This window comes from Physella acuta, unplaced genomic scaffold (genome assembly GCF_028476545.2).
Source record: "Physella acuta isolate Inbredline_101_S28 unplaced genomic scaffold, ASM2847654v3 ptg000333l, whole genome shotgun sequence".
Classification (NCBI taxonomy): Eukaryota; Metazoa; Mollusca; class Gastropoda; family Physidae; genus Physella; species Physella acuta.
The window spans coordinates 163,804-177,880 of record NW_026731852.1 but is presented as its reverse complement, the minus strand read 5'-3'; the positions used below and the strand labels follow the sequence as shown (position 1 = coordinate 177,880).

The 14,077-nt window shown below is 40.7% G+C and overlaps 1 protein-coding gene across 1 annotated transcript; it reads left to right on the top strand.

Annotated features, from left to right (window-relative positions):
* Window positions 1–2,792: 2,792 nt before the first annotated feature.
* LOC131940827 (piggyBac transposable element-derived protein 4-like) lies at window positions 2,793–5,113 on the top strand. Its single transcript, XM_059299682.1, has 2 exons — window positions 2,793–4,410; window positions 4,980–5,113. The coding sequence occupies exons 1-2, from the start codon at window positions 2,793–2,795 to the stop codon at window positions 5,111–5,113; spliced, it is 1,752 nt and encodes a 583-aa protein (XP_059155665.1).
* Window positions 5,114–14,077: the final 8,964 nt, after the last annotated feature.

Genomic DNA, 14,077 nt, shown 5'->3' with positions numbered 1-14,077 from the left:
GTATAGGACACACTAACAGCATAGGACACACTAACAGTACAAGACACACTAACAGCGTAGGACACACTAACAGCATAGGACACACTAACAGTACAAGCAGTGGCGTAGCGAGGTCGGGTGTCACCCGGTGCGGCACTTAATGGTGTCACCCCCAGAGGCATAGCGACCCTTCCCGGGGACAAATTTTCGATGTGCACCCCCCCCCCTCAAGTTTTAGATTTGCACCCCCTCCCTCAAGTTTTTCTCTATATATTTTGCTATTTTTTGCTTTGGTGTCACCCCCCTAATTGGTGTCACCCGGTGCGGTCCGCACCCCCCCTCGGGGGCGGTGGGGGGGGGGGGTGGCGGTAGAATTTTTTCGTGAGGGGGGGGCGAAGGAAGAAACTCTGCTAACAGCGTAGGACACACATGTACACGTTATGGACCAGGTGTGCTAAAGATGTAACCAGAACTACCTAGAGCCTACCCAGTTTTTTTTCAAATCGACAAGGGTCGCATGAGGTCAAGGTCTATCAACTGTTATAAAACAACTGTTGTTATCACTGAGTAAAATTTTAAAAGTTCACTTTCGTTTTAACACTCACAAAAATATTGCAAAATAATACCATGAAATAAAAGTATGAGAACCCTTGAGAAATGTTTGCCCTGATTTTAAATAACTGTTTCACTTGAGCCTAAACACATCCACTCAATCAGATACGGTTCGGTGATTTTATTAATGCGAATTTTAGCTGAGAGGAGAGCTATTGGGGGGGGGGGGGGGGGGCACGGCGCTGCGCGGGGCAGATTAAGGTTACAATTTAAAATAATTGATAACGAAGTTTTTAAAATGTCGGCCGGATTTTTGGAGCATTATAATTTTTGCATCGGATTACAGGAAATTGAAAGACGCACGGAGGGGCGCAGGACGGTTCTCAGAATTCTGGGGGCTGGCCTGTGTTTGAATACTTCATTCGCGAAGTCTGCGAGTACGGTGTTGATGACATGCAGCGTCACATATTTGATGTAATGACATCTACACGTGTAGGCGCAACTGACCATTTGCTTATATAAATAGCCTTTAGACCTGGATCACAACTGACCCATGGTCTATATAAACGACCTTTAGACCTGGATCACATGATCCCGTCCCAGCTTGTCTTAACTAAACTACGAGATGGTAAAATACATTACAGATGTAATTTAGTGAGGTAACAATCATTACGTTACAGATGTAATTTAGTGAGGTAACAATCATTACGTTACAGATGTAATTTAGTGAGGTAACAATCATTACGTTACAGATGTAATTTAGTGAGGTAACAATCATTACGTTACACATGTCATTTAATGAGTTACCAATTAAGCTACAGGTATAATTTAATGAGAAAATAAATACTGCGTTACAATACCAATTTAATAATTTACCAATCAGTAAGTTGCTGATGTAATTTAATAAGGAAATAATAACAGTACAAGTGTTATTTAATGAGTTACCAATCATTAAGGTACTGATGTAATTTAATGAGGCACCAATCATTAAGGTACTGATGTAATTTAATGAGGCACCAATCATTAAGCTGCATGTGTAATTAGCGATGCGAACCCCGTGAGATATGGCCATTAGCACGCAGGTTTCCTGTCACGCTAATTAGCACGGAAATTAACGTCAGCGATTAACAGCACCAAAACCCGTGTAGAGCTGACCCACGTGACCCCACTGATTGATTAGTGTCAGACCCATGTCCGACCACATTATTCACCTGCTGGGTCCGGCCAGGCTAATGTGACGTCATAGCACAGGTCCAGGTACAGTGAGCGACCAATGTATGATGATTTGCATCAAGCCGTGTATGAATGTCGGGGTCGGTCATTTTTGTTTTAATGGAAAAACTATTTGTAATATTTTTCAGTCAAATATCTGAGAGCCTATAGTTATATTTGAGTTCAATTTTTGAAAGACGTGAGAGTGTATGTTTACAGATACATTTTTGTTAGTAACTAGTTAGTGTATTTAAAGCTGACTATAGAGCTAGCGTAGGTCTTCTGTCGTATGCCGTAATAAAACCAAATAAATGCGGCTCACGGCAAGTGTTGAGTATGAATATCATAGAATAGTGTACAATAATAGGAGAATAGATTAGCCGAACCCACACATATTGATGGCAGTAGGTCTGTGTGTCTAGCTAGACCTACTAACTGCGACATCTATTTTAACCCTTTCCCCGGCAACCTATTTGGTACCCTGTCCCCGGCAACTGGGTGGATTACACCCATCTAGTCTGCTTGATAGTAAAATGCCCTCTTTGTTCATTGTGGGGTGGGGAACAATACTGACACAGTTCAGGGTATTCAATGTGTCCACGGGAAATCCTATCCATGTTATTGTCAACGGGAGAGCTGTGTAATCTGATACTACAGGTTAATGGGGTGTTCAAGTAAGGCTAAACCTGTGGGAGGACACATGGAGTGATTTATATTCTTTTCTTGAGCTCTGAAATGCAAATACAGACATTACTGTAGTTTAGAGTTACAATAGGTTAATGAAATGCAGGGGTAAGAGAGCCTGAGGGAGGACGTGTATAGTGATTTGTTCTTTTTCATGGAGCGTTGGAATGCAGATAGAGTCAGAACCACCTCGGAATGCTACAAGACAGTTGACACTAGGTAATTTATTGATGAAACGGATGGGAAAAAATATTCTACAGACTGTGATCCAGGGTGTTTGGTGTATAAATAGAGGCACAAACCTAGACTGAGCACACAACTTCCTAAGGATTACCACAGACACGTTTGTCTCAACTCAAGGGCAAATGGCAAGGAATATCTTTGCTGGTTTTAGTCTTCCAGTTGATGATAGTTCAACAAGTGATGAATCTGAAGTATCAGATGAAGAAGATGATGAGTGGCAGCCATCAGTACCTGAAGACCCTACTGGTTCGACTACAAGTAGCTCTGATGACGATGATGATGCATCTGCGTACACTGAACAGGCACCATCAGCTATCAACAATGTGCCAAATGCTGACAGTCATAACCATATAGAAACAAATCAAGCTGATGGTGAGCGACACGATGAAGTGGGAGAAAACAAAATACTTGGGAAAGACAAATCAACATTGTGGTATTCTAGACCAGTGCCGGAATTACGCATTCCCAGGAAAAATGTATTCACACTGCCTAAGAACCAAACACCCTTCACTGATCATGTGGTTTCTCCAACAGAAGCGTTCCTTCTGTACATGAACGACAATATGATACAGACAATTGTTGATTGCACTAACAGGGAAGGAGAGCAAGCAAGACAAGACAAATGGGAGACAACTGATGCAACTGAAATGAAAGCTTTTATAGGATGCTTACTCCACACTGGTGCTCTTCACCAGAACAGAATTTCTGTTGACCTGCTATTCAGTCCTGTACATGGAAATCCTCTATTAAGGGCAGCTTTTTCTATGAAGAGATTCAGCAACCTTCTGAATCACATTCGTTTCGACAACAAGGACACTAGATCAGTTCTTCGTTCTCGTGATGTTTTTGCTCCCATAAGGGATATTTGGGAATTGTTCCATAGCAATCTCGCAAGGTATTATGTTCCTGGAGAGAACATAACTGTCGATGAACAACTTGTTGGTTTCAGGGGTCGTTGTAGGTTTATTCAGTATATGCCAAATAAACCAGATAAATATGGCATACAAATATTTTGGGCATGTGACTCTTTATCCAACTATCCATTGCGAGGCTGCCCATATCTTGGTAAAGAAAAAAGAAGTGCCCTGCCAGAAAAAACAAATGTAGGAATTGCATCAGAGATTGTGGTTTCTCTCACAAGAGACTTTCATGGAAGTGGTCGTAATATTACGACAGGCAATTATTTCACGCACTTGCAGCTTGCAGAAACAATGGCCAAAAGTAGGCTGACGCTAGTTGGAACAGTGAAGAGAAACAAGACATTCCTACCTCAGGACTTTCAACAAAAAAAGCATCTGCCCTTGAATGACTCTGCATTTCTATTCCGACCAGAAACCACACTGGTCAGTTATCAATCAAAAAAGCAGAAGAATGTCTTGTTGCTTAGCACCAAGCACAACGTCCCAGACATTGACAGTACAAATGCATCAAAAAAGCCAGAAATCGTGCTCTACTATAACAAGACTAAAGGGGGTGTAGATGCTATGGATCAAATGGCTAAGGCATTCACTGTCAAACGTAAAACAAAAAGATGGCCATTGGTTGTCTTTTTCAACATGATTGACTTGGCATCAATAGCTGCAAGAGTCATATATCAATGCAAATATCCCACAAGTTCTCTGGCTCATGGAGACAACAGACAGCTGTTCAACATTGACGTGGCCCAATGCCTGACCCTCACACAAATACTGAGGCGATCTGGCCAAACACATCAGGACATCGTAAGACAGAATATCACCAGTCAGTTGAAAATGTTACAACCACGTGAATTAGCTACACAAACTACTTCAGCTCCTCCAAAAAGGCAAAGGACATCTGCAGCTTCTTCTAAATCAGCGACAAAGCAAAAGAGATGCACATTGTGCCCAACAAAAAGAGATCGAAAAACGAAATCAATATGCAGCAAATGCACTGTGCACATATGCAAAGAACACTCAATTATTCTATGTAATAAATGTACTCTTTGAACTGTTAACATTTTATGTGCTGATGTTATGATCTTTTTTATTATAGTGGATAAGACATTAAATATAGGTTGATTATTTTTGTTATACAAATGCCTTCAGAGTGTTTATTGTAGTTATATTTGAATATGAATCAAACAAATTAAAGAAATAATAAGCAAAAAAAAAATATTGGGAAGAAGACAGTTTTTAAGTTATAAACATTGTTTCCTTTGCATATTGTGTACGAGTGTGTTACATTCAGTTGCAAGGAACCGCACAAAAAAATCAAAACCGTCAAAATTTTTATTTTGCATGACTTTTAAATTAAACCCTACCTATGTGTTCATTTCAACCACCTTTTAGATGAGAATGAGGCTGAGAAAAATGTAAACCGAGACTCGAGATGTGAGCAAAAATATAGCGACTCCGGGTGGATTACACCCAGTCGCCGGGGAAAGGTTATAGAGCTCGAAGTGAACATTGAAGGCTATTCGTAGTGAACTATAAATAGTCACTCGGCTTCTATTCACGCAGGCTTTAGTAATTAAAAGAAAAAAGTGCCCCCCCCCCCCCCCCCCACAGCTACACTTCTGTTGATACCACATCAGACAACAACAGCCGCAACCTTCAATCCGACACTTCAAGGTTGCTGTAGCGGCGATAACCGAGAGATAGCCCTGACCTCTCGTCCAAGCATAAAACTGGACCGATCCTAACTCAAGCCAAACCCAATGACATGCTAATACAACTAGCAAAACACTACAGCTAAAATAGTACTGGTAGAACAAAAATGTTACTTTCCAATTAGGTGATGTGATTAAATAATTAATGTCCAATTAGTCGTGTCCATGTCAATCAACTAATTAAAAACCGGGGTTATCTGCCCCTTTCGTTTTCGCTCCGTCGGTCGTGTGAGTTTTATTGTGAAGTTTTCAACCAATCGCATCAAAGAGCAGACGTCGGTGTTTGGAGCGTCACGCAGACGATAGCGTGTCTAGCCGTCGTCTCGTGCTGGTCATCTGCTGGCAAGGTGGGGTATGGGGAGGGGGGTGTGTGCTAGGATAGCCACCTGCAGCTTAGGGTGGGTAGTGTGTTTGGAGGGGGGGGGGGGTGAAATATACTGGCCACCAGACGGCTAACCCAGACACCAGAGCCTCACACCCCTAGGGAGGTGTTGAATGGGACATGCGATTATATGACACGCCTAAAACTAGTACCTACACAATGGACGCTAGTTAGCCCCCCCCCCCCCCCCTACACCTCATACACCGATTGTTATGAAACCTAACGGTAAAATATAACGTGTTGACACTTTTCCTTCAGTAAACCGAGGAACACGAGTTGCTTTAAAATTGTAAAAAAAAACCATCTGATTTAGACCTACTCTAAGATTGGCGTGTCACCTTAGGCGACATTCCACGGGTAAATCAAGGTTTTCCCGTTGAAAACATTCAATCTAGATTTCTATTGGGCTAGTAGCTACTTAGATTCATAGCAAGATACATAATTCAAATGCATGTCGCACAAATATTCAATAGGCCTATAGATTGGAATTTGATATGTAGGCCTAGGCCTACATAAACATTGTAGGACAGCATATACAGGGTTTCGATCTGACATTTTTTTCTCCGGGGGGGGGGGGGGGGGGGAGACGGGGGGACTTCAAACTTTTGGGCGGGGGGGGGGGGAGCTCCCCTACAGAGATGCCTGAAAGAAACATATTTTTTAAGGATTCACTTGTGTGGTTTGACTCCGACGATATACGTAGGTTATATCGGAGTCAAACCACACTTTTTTTCTGTGTTTTTTTTTCCGTTCACCATTTATATACCGCAGATCGTCATTTTAGTAATTGCATACTTTAACAAGTGTTTAACTTTTAAGTGGCTTGTTTAGAAATTTGACCAGTACAGGAATTCATCGTTATGACACTGAGCCTGAAATTAGGTATAGACTTAATACACCCACACACACAAACAAGTCAACATCTAGACCCACACACAAACGAACCAGTAAGTCAAAATCTAGACCCACACACAAACGAACCAGTAAGTCAAAATCTAGACCCACACACAAACCAACCAGTAAGTCAAATATCTATACCCACACACAAACCAACAAGTCAACATCTATACCCACACACAAACAAACCAGGAAGTCAACATCTATACCCCCACACAAAGTCAACATCTATACCCACACACAAACAAGTCAACATCTAGACCCCCACACAAACAAACCAGGAAGTCAACATCTATACCCCCACACAAAGTCAACATCTATACCCACACACAAACAAGTCAACATCTAGACCCCCACACAAACAAACCAACAAGTCAACATCTAGACCCACACACAAGTCAACATCTATACCCACACACAAACAAACCAAAAAGTCAACATCTATACCCACACACAAACAAACCAACATGTTAGCATCTAGACCCCCACACAAACAAACCAACAAGTCAACATCTAGACCCCCACACAAACAAACCAACAAGTCAACATCTAGACCCCCACACAAACAAACCAGGAAGTCAACATCTAGACCCCCACACAAGTCAACATCTATACCCACACACAAACAAACCAACAAGTCAATATCTAGACCCACACACAAGTCAACATCTATACCCACACACAAACAAACCAACAAGTCAATATCTAGACCCACACACAAACAAACCAACAAGTCAACATCTAGACCAACACACAAACAAGTCAACATCTAGACCCACACACAAACAAACCAACAAGTCAACATCTAGACCCACACACAAACAAACCAACAAGTCAACATCTAGACCCACACACAAACAAACCAACAAGTCAACATCTAGACCCACACACAAACAAACCAACAAGTCAACATCTAGACCCACACACAAACAAACCAACAAGTCAACATCTAGACCCACACACAAACAAACCAACAAGTCAACATCTAGACCCACACACAAGTCAACATCTATACCCACACACAAACAAACCAACAAGTCAACATCTAGACCCACACACAAACCAACCAATAAGTTAACATCTAGACCCACACACAAACCAACCAATAAGTTAACCCGCTCAGACAATGTGTTTTTGTTAGTGCCACCACTTAACTATGGTAAATCAGTTGACAGAACACATCAGAACTGATACTCCAGCCGGGATCCGAACCCACGCCCTGATGGTAATCGATTCTCCCAGCAGGCCACTTGCTTCCTACACAGCACGAGTCATTAGCTAATTACCCTAAGATCAAAGCTTCAGTAAGTAGTCACCAATCAACAAACCAATCTTCTTTAGGTCTATAACAAATACTGGACATCGATATTTTGGTCATCGGTCGTCACAATTTAGGTAATTAGTCACTAATAAATTGACCTACTAATTAGCAAACAATACTAGCGGCCTTGAGCATAATTAGGTTATGTAATGAACACACAATTAGTCTATGCAAATGTGTATTTTTTGTAGATCTATTTTGTACCTTAGGCTTGTCACAGGGGCCGTAATATAAAATATTAGATGGGTACCAGATTGTATAGTGGGTGGACAGAAGAGTGACCATAACTTGAATCCTAACACATCACAGCTACTTAATATACAACAAAATAACAACATATCAACTACATAACAACAACATAACATTATTACAACACAACTCAACGTAACAGAACAGAAACAGGGTATTTTGAGACACGACTAATATTTCAAGTACCCGGATGAATAGTATTTGGACTCGGACTTCCGCCCTTCACATGAAATAGCGCTATTTATAGAACCACGTATACTAAACTATACATTTTAGTAAATATTGTATTCTTTTAAAAATTTGCCATTGGATTTGTTTTGAAATATGAAGTCGGTTTATTTCACCAGGTTTTGATGTATTTGTGTGAGAAAACTTAATTTGATCCATATTTAATAATTTGTTATGTTGATTTATAGCAAAACAAACCAGACAAATAACAAAGTGGATAAAATCAGACAAGTGTCTAGTCGTCTGCTGTTTACTGGTGCGCTAACATCCACACCAAATGTGTTATTTATTGGTGAGTTTTGTTTTGGTTGGGTTAGGGTTAGGTTAGAGCACCATTTGGGTTGTGTCTCGGTGAGTTCTGGTTGGGTTAGGATTAGGTTAACCTAGAACAGCAGATCTTTAAAAAATAAACTGTCTGGCGCTTAAGACGCTCAGTGCTTTAGTCACAGATTTCGAAAACCATCAAAATGTTGACGTGAGATCCGAATTTAAAAACAAAATTAATGCCAGGTCAATTTATTTAAAGAACACATCAAGATGGTGGTGTTAAAACACCTCACCTTCAATATTTGTCCACCATTTTTTCCGTCATTACAACAACCACGTGACATCCCATAAATATGCCATAACCCAATATAGTTCCTTTATCAATAAACTCACAAAAACATAAAAACATAAATACACTGTGTATGTTGCGGCTATCGTGATATCGACATCAACTTATTGATTTGGTGCAACAGTCATTACCAGGAGCATGTAATGTTAGAGTTATGTCCCCTAATTACCAACTATAGCAATAAAACAGCAAGAAGGGAGAGAACAATTTACTCCAGAGAGAAAAAAAATGCTGCAGCTTCTGCAGACTTCACGCTGATATGGGTGTCAGTGATGAAAGATGGGACAATTTCCTGGCCATGGTGGGGGCGGAAGTCTGGTCACCGGGCCCAACTTGCCAGATTGTTAACAGATTTTCCATTAAAAAATTATTGAAGCATTGGCAGTAGGTCAAGGCTATATGGAATTAAAATTGCTTATTAAGACAACCAATATACACATCATATAGCCTATTTTTTATTTTATTGTTCTGTTTATCTTCTAGGCTCATAAACAATGGTTGGTTCTTTTGAAAGGTGCTCAAACACAAAGTTACCCACACCTCCCTACTTACACACAACTCGCCTTATCAACTAACCAACACCCCCCAAATTACCACAATTACCCACATTTACCAAGTAGACATAACCCACATCTACCATTGGTGGGCTACCAAGCAGATTTAACCTACACCTACCAAGTAGATTTAACCCACATCCACCAAGTAGACTTAACCCACACCTACCATTGGTAGGCTACCAAGTAGATTTAACCCCACACCTACCAAGTAGATTTAACCCCACACCTACCAAGTAGATTTACCCCACACCCACCAAGTAGACTTAACCCACACGTACCAAGTAGACTTAACCCACACCTACCAAGTAGATTTACCCCACACCCACCAAGTAGACTTAACCCACACCTACCAAGCAACTACCTCGTTCAACTCCTAACACATCAGCATTTCATACAAGAACAAACACATCTAATATTGATTGCTAGAGAAAATGCCATAAAAGCCAAAATCCATTATAAAAATCCCATAAAGATCAAACCCTGTAAAAACCATAAGACCTGTATAAAAATGCAATGAAAACAAAGCCCTACAGTGCCAATGGCCAATGAAACAATGCCTAAGTGTAAGCCTAGAGCAGTCACGTGAGGGGAGAGCACTAGCTGTGACAGTCCTATTTATTTACAAAACAAACATCCACCAGTTTCAGTACATCCACGCCGCACTATAATGGATGTTAAGTGTCAACATGTGGTGACAAATTGGCGAAACAGGACAAAACTGACTCACTGGTGTAGGACATACTCTTGATGAAGATTTCTTCACTGAGTACATTGTTAAATTTAGTCCAATCGTTCAAAACTATCGCCCGAGGGAGTAGGGGTGTCTGACTTTTGTGACGGGGTGGTGGGGGTTGAGGAGGAAATAAAGAATGTGACATTACACTTTAGATTTAGACATTTAAAAAGTAAACTGAATTTTAGCTGTTAATTCGCTTTTTAAAAAAAAATATATATTGTATTTCAAATTTTAAAGAAAAATGTTAATCAAGTATTATAATATTGACCCAGCTAATTTGATTGTAAAAAAAATGCTTGTTTCTAAATTGTTTCAGGTTAAAACTTTTCTTGGGAATCCTAACTTTTTGTAACGATAGGATAAGTGAATTTAAAGAATTTAAAAAAAAAAAAAAAGCAGGACATAAATTTAACGACCCCTTTATAAAAGTAGGCCAGTGCCCATGTGATACCATTCCTCCAATGGTCAGTGTCCAGCTTTCAGATAACACCCTAGGCTGTCCTTAGGGAACCACTAGATAGACAACTGAATTGTATTCGTATGACGTTGTTAACAAGCAAGGGAGGTAACAAACAAAGGGACACCACTCTCAGCGTGAACACAATAAAATAATCCAGCACTGTGTATTTTATGGATTGTGCTATTTTTAGCCTTGAAATTGGGAGTCTCAAGGGACAATTATTTCTGTTAGCGGATTAATTGTTTTCTGGTCATGCGAGGTCTTAATCCTGTCTTTCTGGTTTGGTTTTGTTGTTTTTTAAATATATAATTTCATTATATACGCCCTGTGTTAGTGGGTAGGGTTTAGAATGTGGGGCTCTTTGTGTAAACACGTGTGTGGTGTGGTGTGTGTTTGTGTGTGTATAGGAACGGGAGTACGTGTGTGTAGTTAGGGAACCGTCACCAGGTGAAAAAACTAGCGACTTTGTTACCTCACCAGGTATAAATACTAGCAACTTACACCTACATACTGGAAAGTTATTAAATATCAATTTCGACTGCAGTGTGGGACGGACGTGTGGTTGCATTTCATCAACACTGGCAATATTATTTGTTTTTAATACGACCCAAATATCTCCTAAATGACATTCCCGTCAGGGTGGGTGGTCTAGGGTGTGTGTGTGGGTGGGGGGGGGGGGGGGGTGAGGCAAATCCCCAGCGTGAGGTTATTGTTATGACAGGCGGCACAGTTCTGGACATTCAATCTGTTGCACGTTCATAGACCACGTCTCTCTAATTTGTTGATACATTTTTTTTGTTGAGTAATCTTTTCATCGAATTGTTCCAGTTATTTTCAACTTCATCTCTTGGGTTAGACGTACCACAATAGATAAACAGTGTTGGATTTATAATCCTGATGACGCCAGTCATTTTTATGGAAAATGTATTATTCCTATTCGGGCTGACTCATTAGTTATGTATGAGTGTGGGTCACGTGACAGAGACAATTGAGTTAAGTAGAGGCATTATTAAAACTAGAACCCCCCTCCCCCTCACATACATTTGTGGTGTTAGTGAAACCCTAATTAGAGACTGTGAAGATTAATAATACTCCTTGTAAAAAATGTATTTTGAAATCCCATATCCGTTACTTAACTGTGACTTAACACCACAATGTCATTACCATCAATGGTTCCCACTCCACAATATGTGGGGCCTTCAACGGTCCCCACAATCTGTGATAAGGTGCCTTCCTTCAATGGTCCCCACAATCTGTGATGAGGTGCCTTCAATAAACCCCACAATATGTGGTGACTTTAACGGTCCCCACAATCTGTGATGTAGTGCCTTCAATAGTTCCCACAATCTGTAATAAGGTTCCATCCTTCAATGGTCCCCACAATCTGTGATGTAGTGTCTTCAATGGTCCCCACAATCTGTGATGTAGTGTCTTCAATGGTCCCCACAATCTGTGATGAGGTGCCTTCAATAGACCCCCACAATCTGTGATGGGTCCCCACAATCTGTGTTAAGGTGCCATCCTTCAATAGTCCCCACAATCTGTGATAAGGTGCCATCCTTCAATGGTCCCCACAATCTGTGATAAGGTGCCATCCTTCAATGGTCCCCACAATCTGTAATAAGGTGCCATCCTTCAATAGTCCCCACAATCTGTAATAAGGTGCCATCCTTCAATGGTCCCCACAATCTGTGTTCAAGTGCCCTCAATCTTCTCATACCATCAACCAGACGTAATCTCCACCAATCTTTCAACAGCCGACATTTGACACCTGCTCATAACACGTCGGTAATGTGTTCTAATGAAGCGTCCGTGTGACGTGTAGCAGAAGTCAAACATGTGATGGATGAGCTGGGGGTGACGGGGTGGGGGTGACGGGGTGGGGGTGACAGGGGGGGGGGGGTTACATAATCCCATACTCTACAAGCTAGGACGTTTTAGTTTTGAAATGGTGTATGACGTCAAGTAGCGACCCCACAAGATAAAAAAAAAAGATAAACTTGTATGACTCATCCGTGGAGTATGTCTCGTCATAAAAAGTTTGTAACAAGTTATATGTTGTGTACTTGTATGTTGTCTCAGTTCTAAATCTAATGACAGAAATTAAACAATGGTATTTAATTTCGCGTTTTTACGTGTGTTAAACCACAAATATTTTGTTAAACTACTAGGCGAGGTGTCATTGCGATGTAAGATTGTTTTATCTTTAAATCATAAATACAAGTGGTTGTACCGTTTATTTAACCTTGAACTCTTGTGTGATTAAAACCACGGCTAATTAATCGTATCTGCCGTGTCAGGTTTGTCTGTGAATGTTTCAAACCAAACATGTAGGTGGTCGACACGCTTCACTGGTTCGACAAGCCATTAATTATTTTTCTTGTATACAGGGAAACAACTGAGTCAGCAAAAACAAAAGTCACCCGGCAAGAAGGACTAGCCTGTTCTAGAAGTTTAAAGTTGTTTTTAAATTAAAGCATCAATACTAGTGTGATCATCACGGTGTATAGCATCTTTTGTTTTAAAACAGCGTTTTAATAGTGTTTCTTTCAGGCATTTTTCTCCTGTGGTGGGAAAGGGGGGGGGGGGGCACTTGCAACTTACGGATAGGGTGTTCATACATTTCCGGGGTGGGGGGGGGTATTTGTTAAAGCATGTATTTTCTTTAGGGATTATATATTTCTGTTGATCAATAGGGGGGGGGTGGTTAATGTAATGTATCAAAGAAACTTAATGTTTTTTTTTCCCAGATATTTTTCACCAGTAGGGGAGTGAAAAAAAGGGGGGCGGGGCTACAAGATGCCTGAAAGAAACTCTGGCCCTGCTACTTCCACTTCCACCCTAACGATATTAAATCACAATGAAGTGATCCCTATTAACACCGCCGTAAAGTGTTGGTCCCACTTTTTAAAAATAAGTGGTCCCATTTTTTAAAAAAGTGGTCCCACTTTTTAAAAATAAGTGGTCCCATTTTTTAAAAAAGTGGTCCCACTTTTTAAAAATAAGTGGTCCCATTTTTTTAAAAAAGTGGTCCCACTTTCTAAAAAAAAGTGGGACGTACTATTACCCCCACGAATCCCACTTTTAGTGACCCGTCATGCCGTGCACTTGGTCACCTGTCTAACCATACTGTCACAGCCGGACCTCATCAAGTGCCCAGATCCTCGTCTGTTTCAGGATGTCATTGTCTTGACATCCCAGCAGACGAGATGGTCAAACACTTCAAACTTTCACTAACCGGGGTTGCCCAAGTCTCTATTCATTGGTCATCTCAAACACTTCAAACTTTCACTAACAGGGGTTGCCCAAGTTTCTATTCATTGATTCCTGTT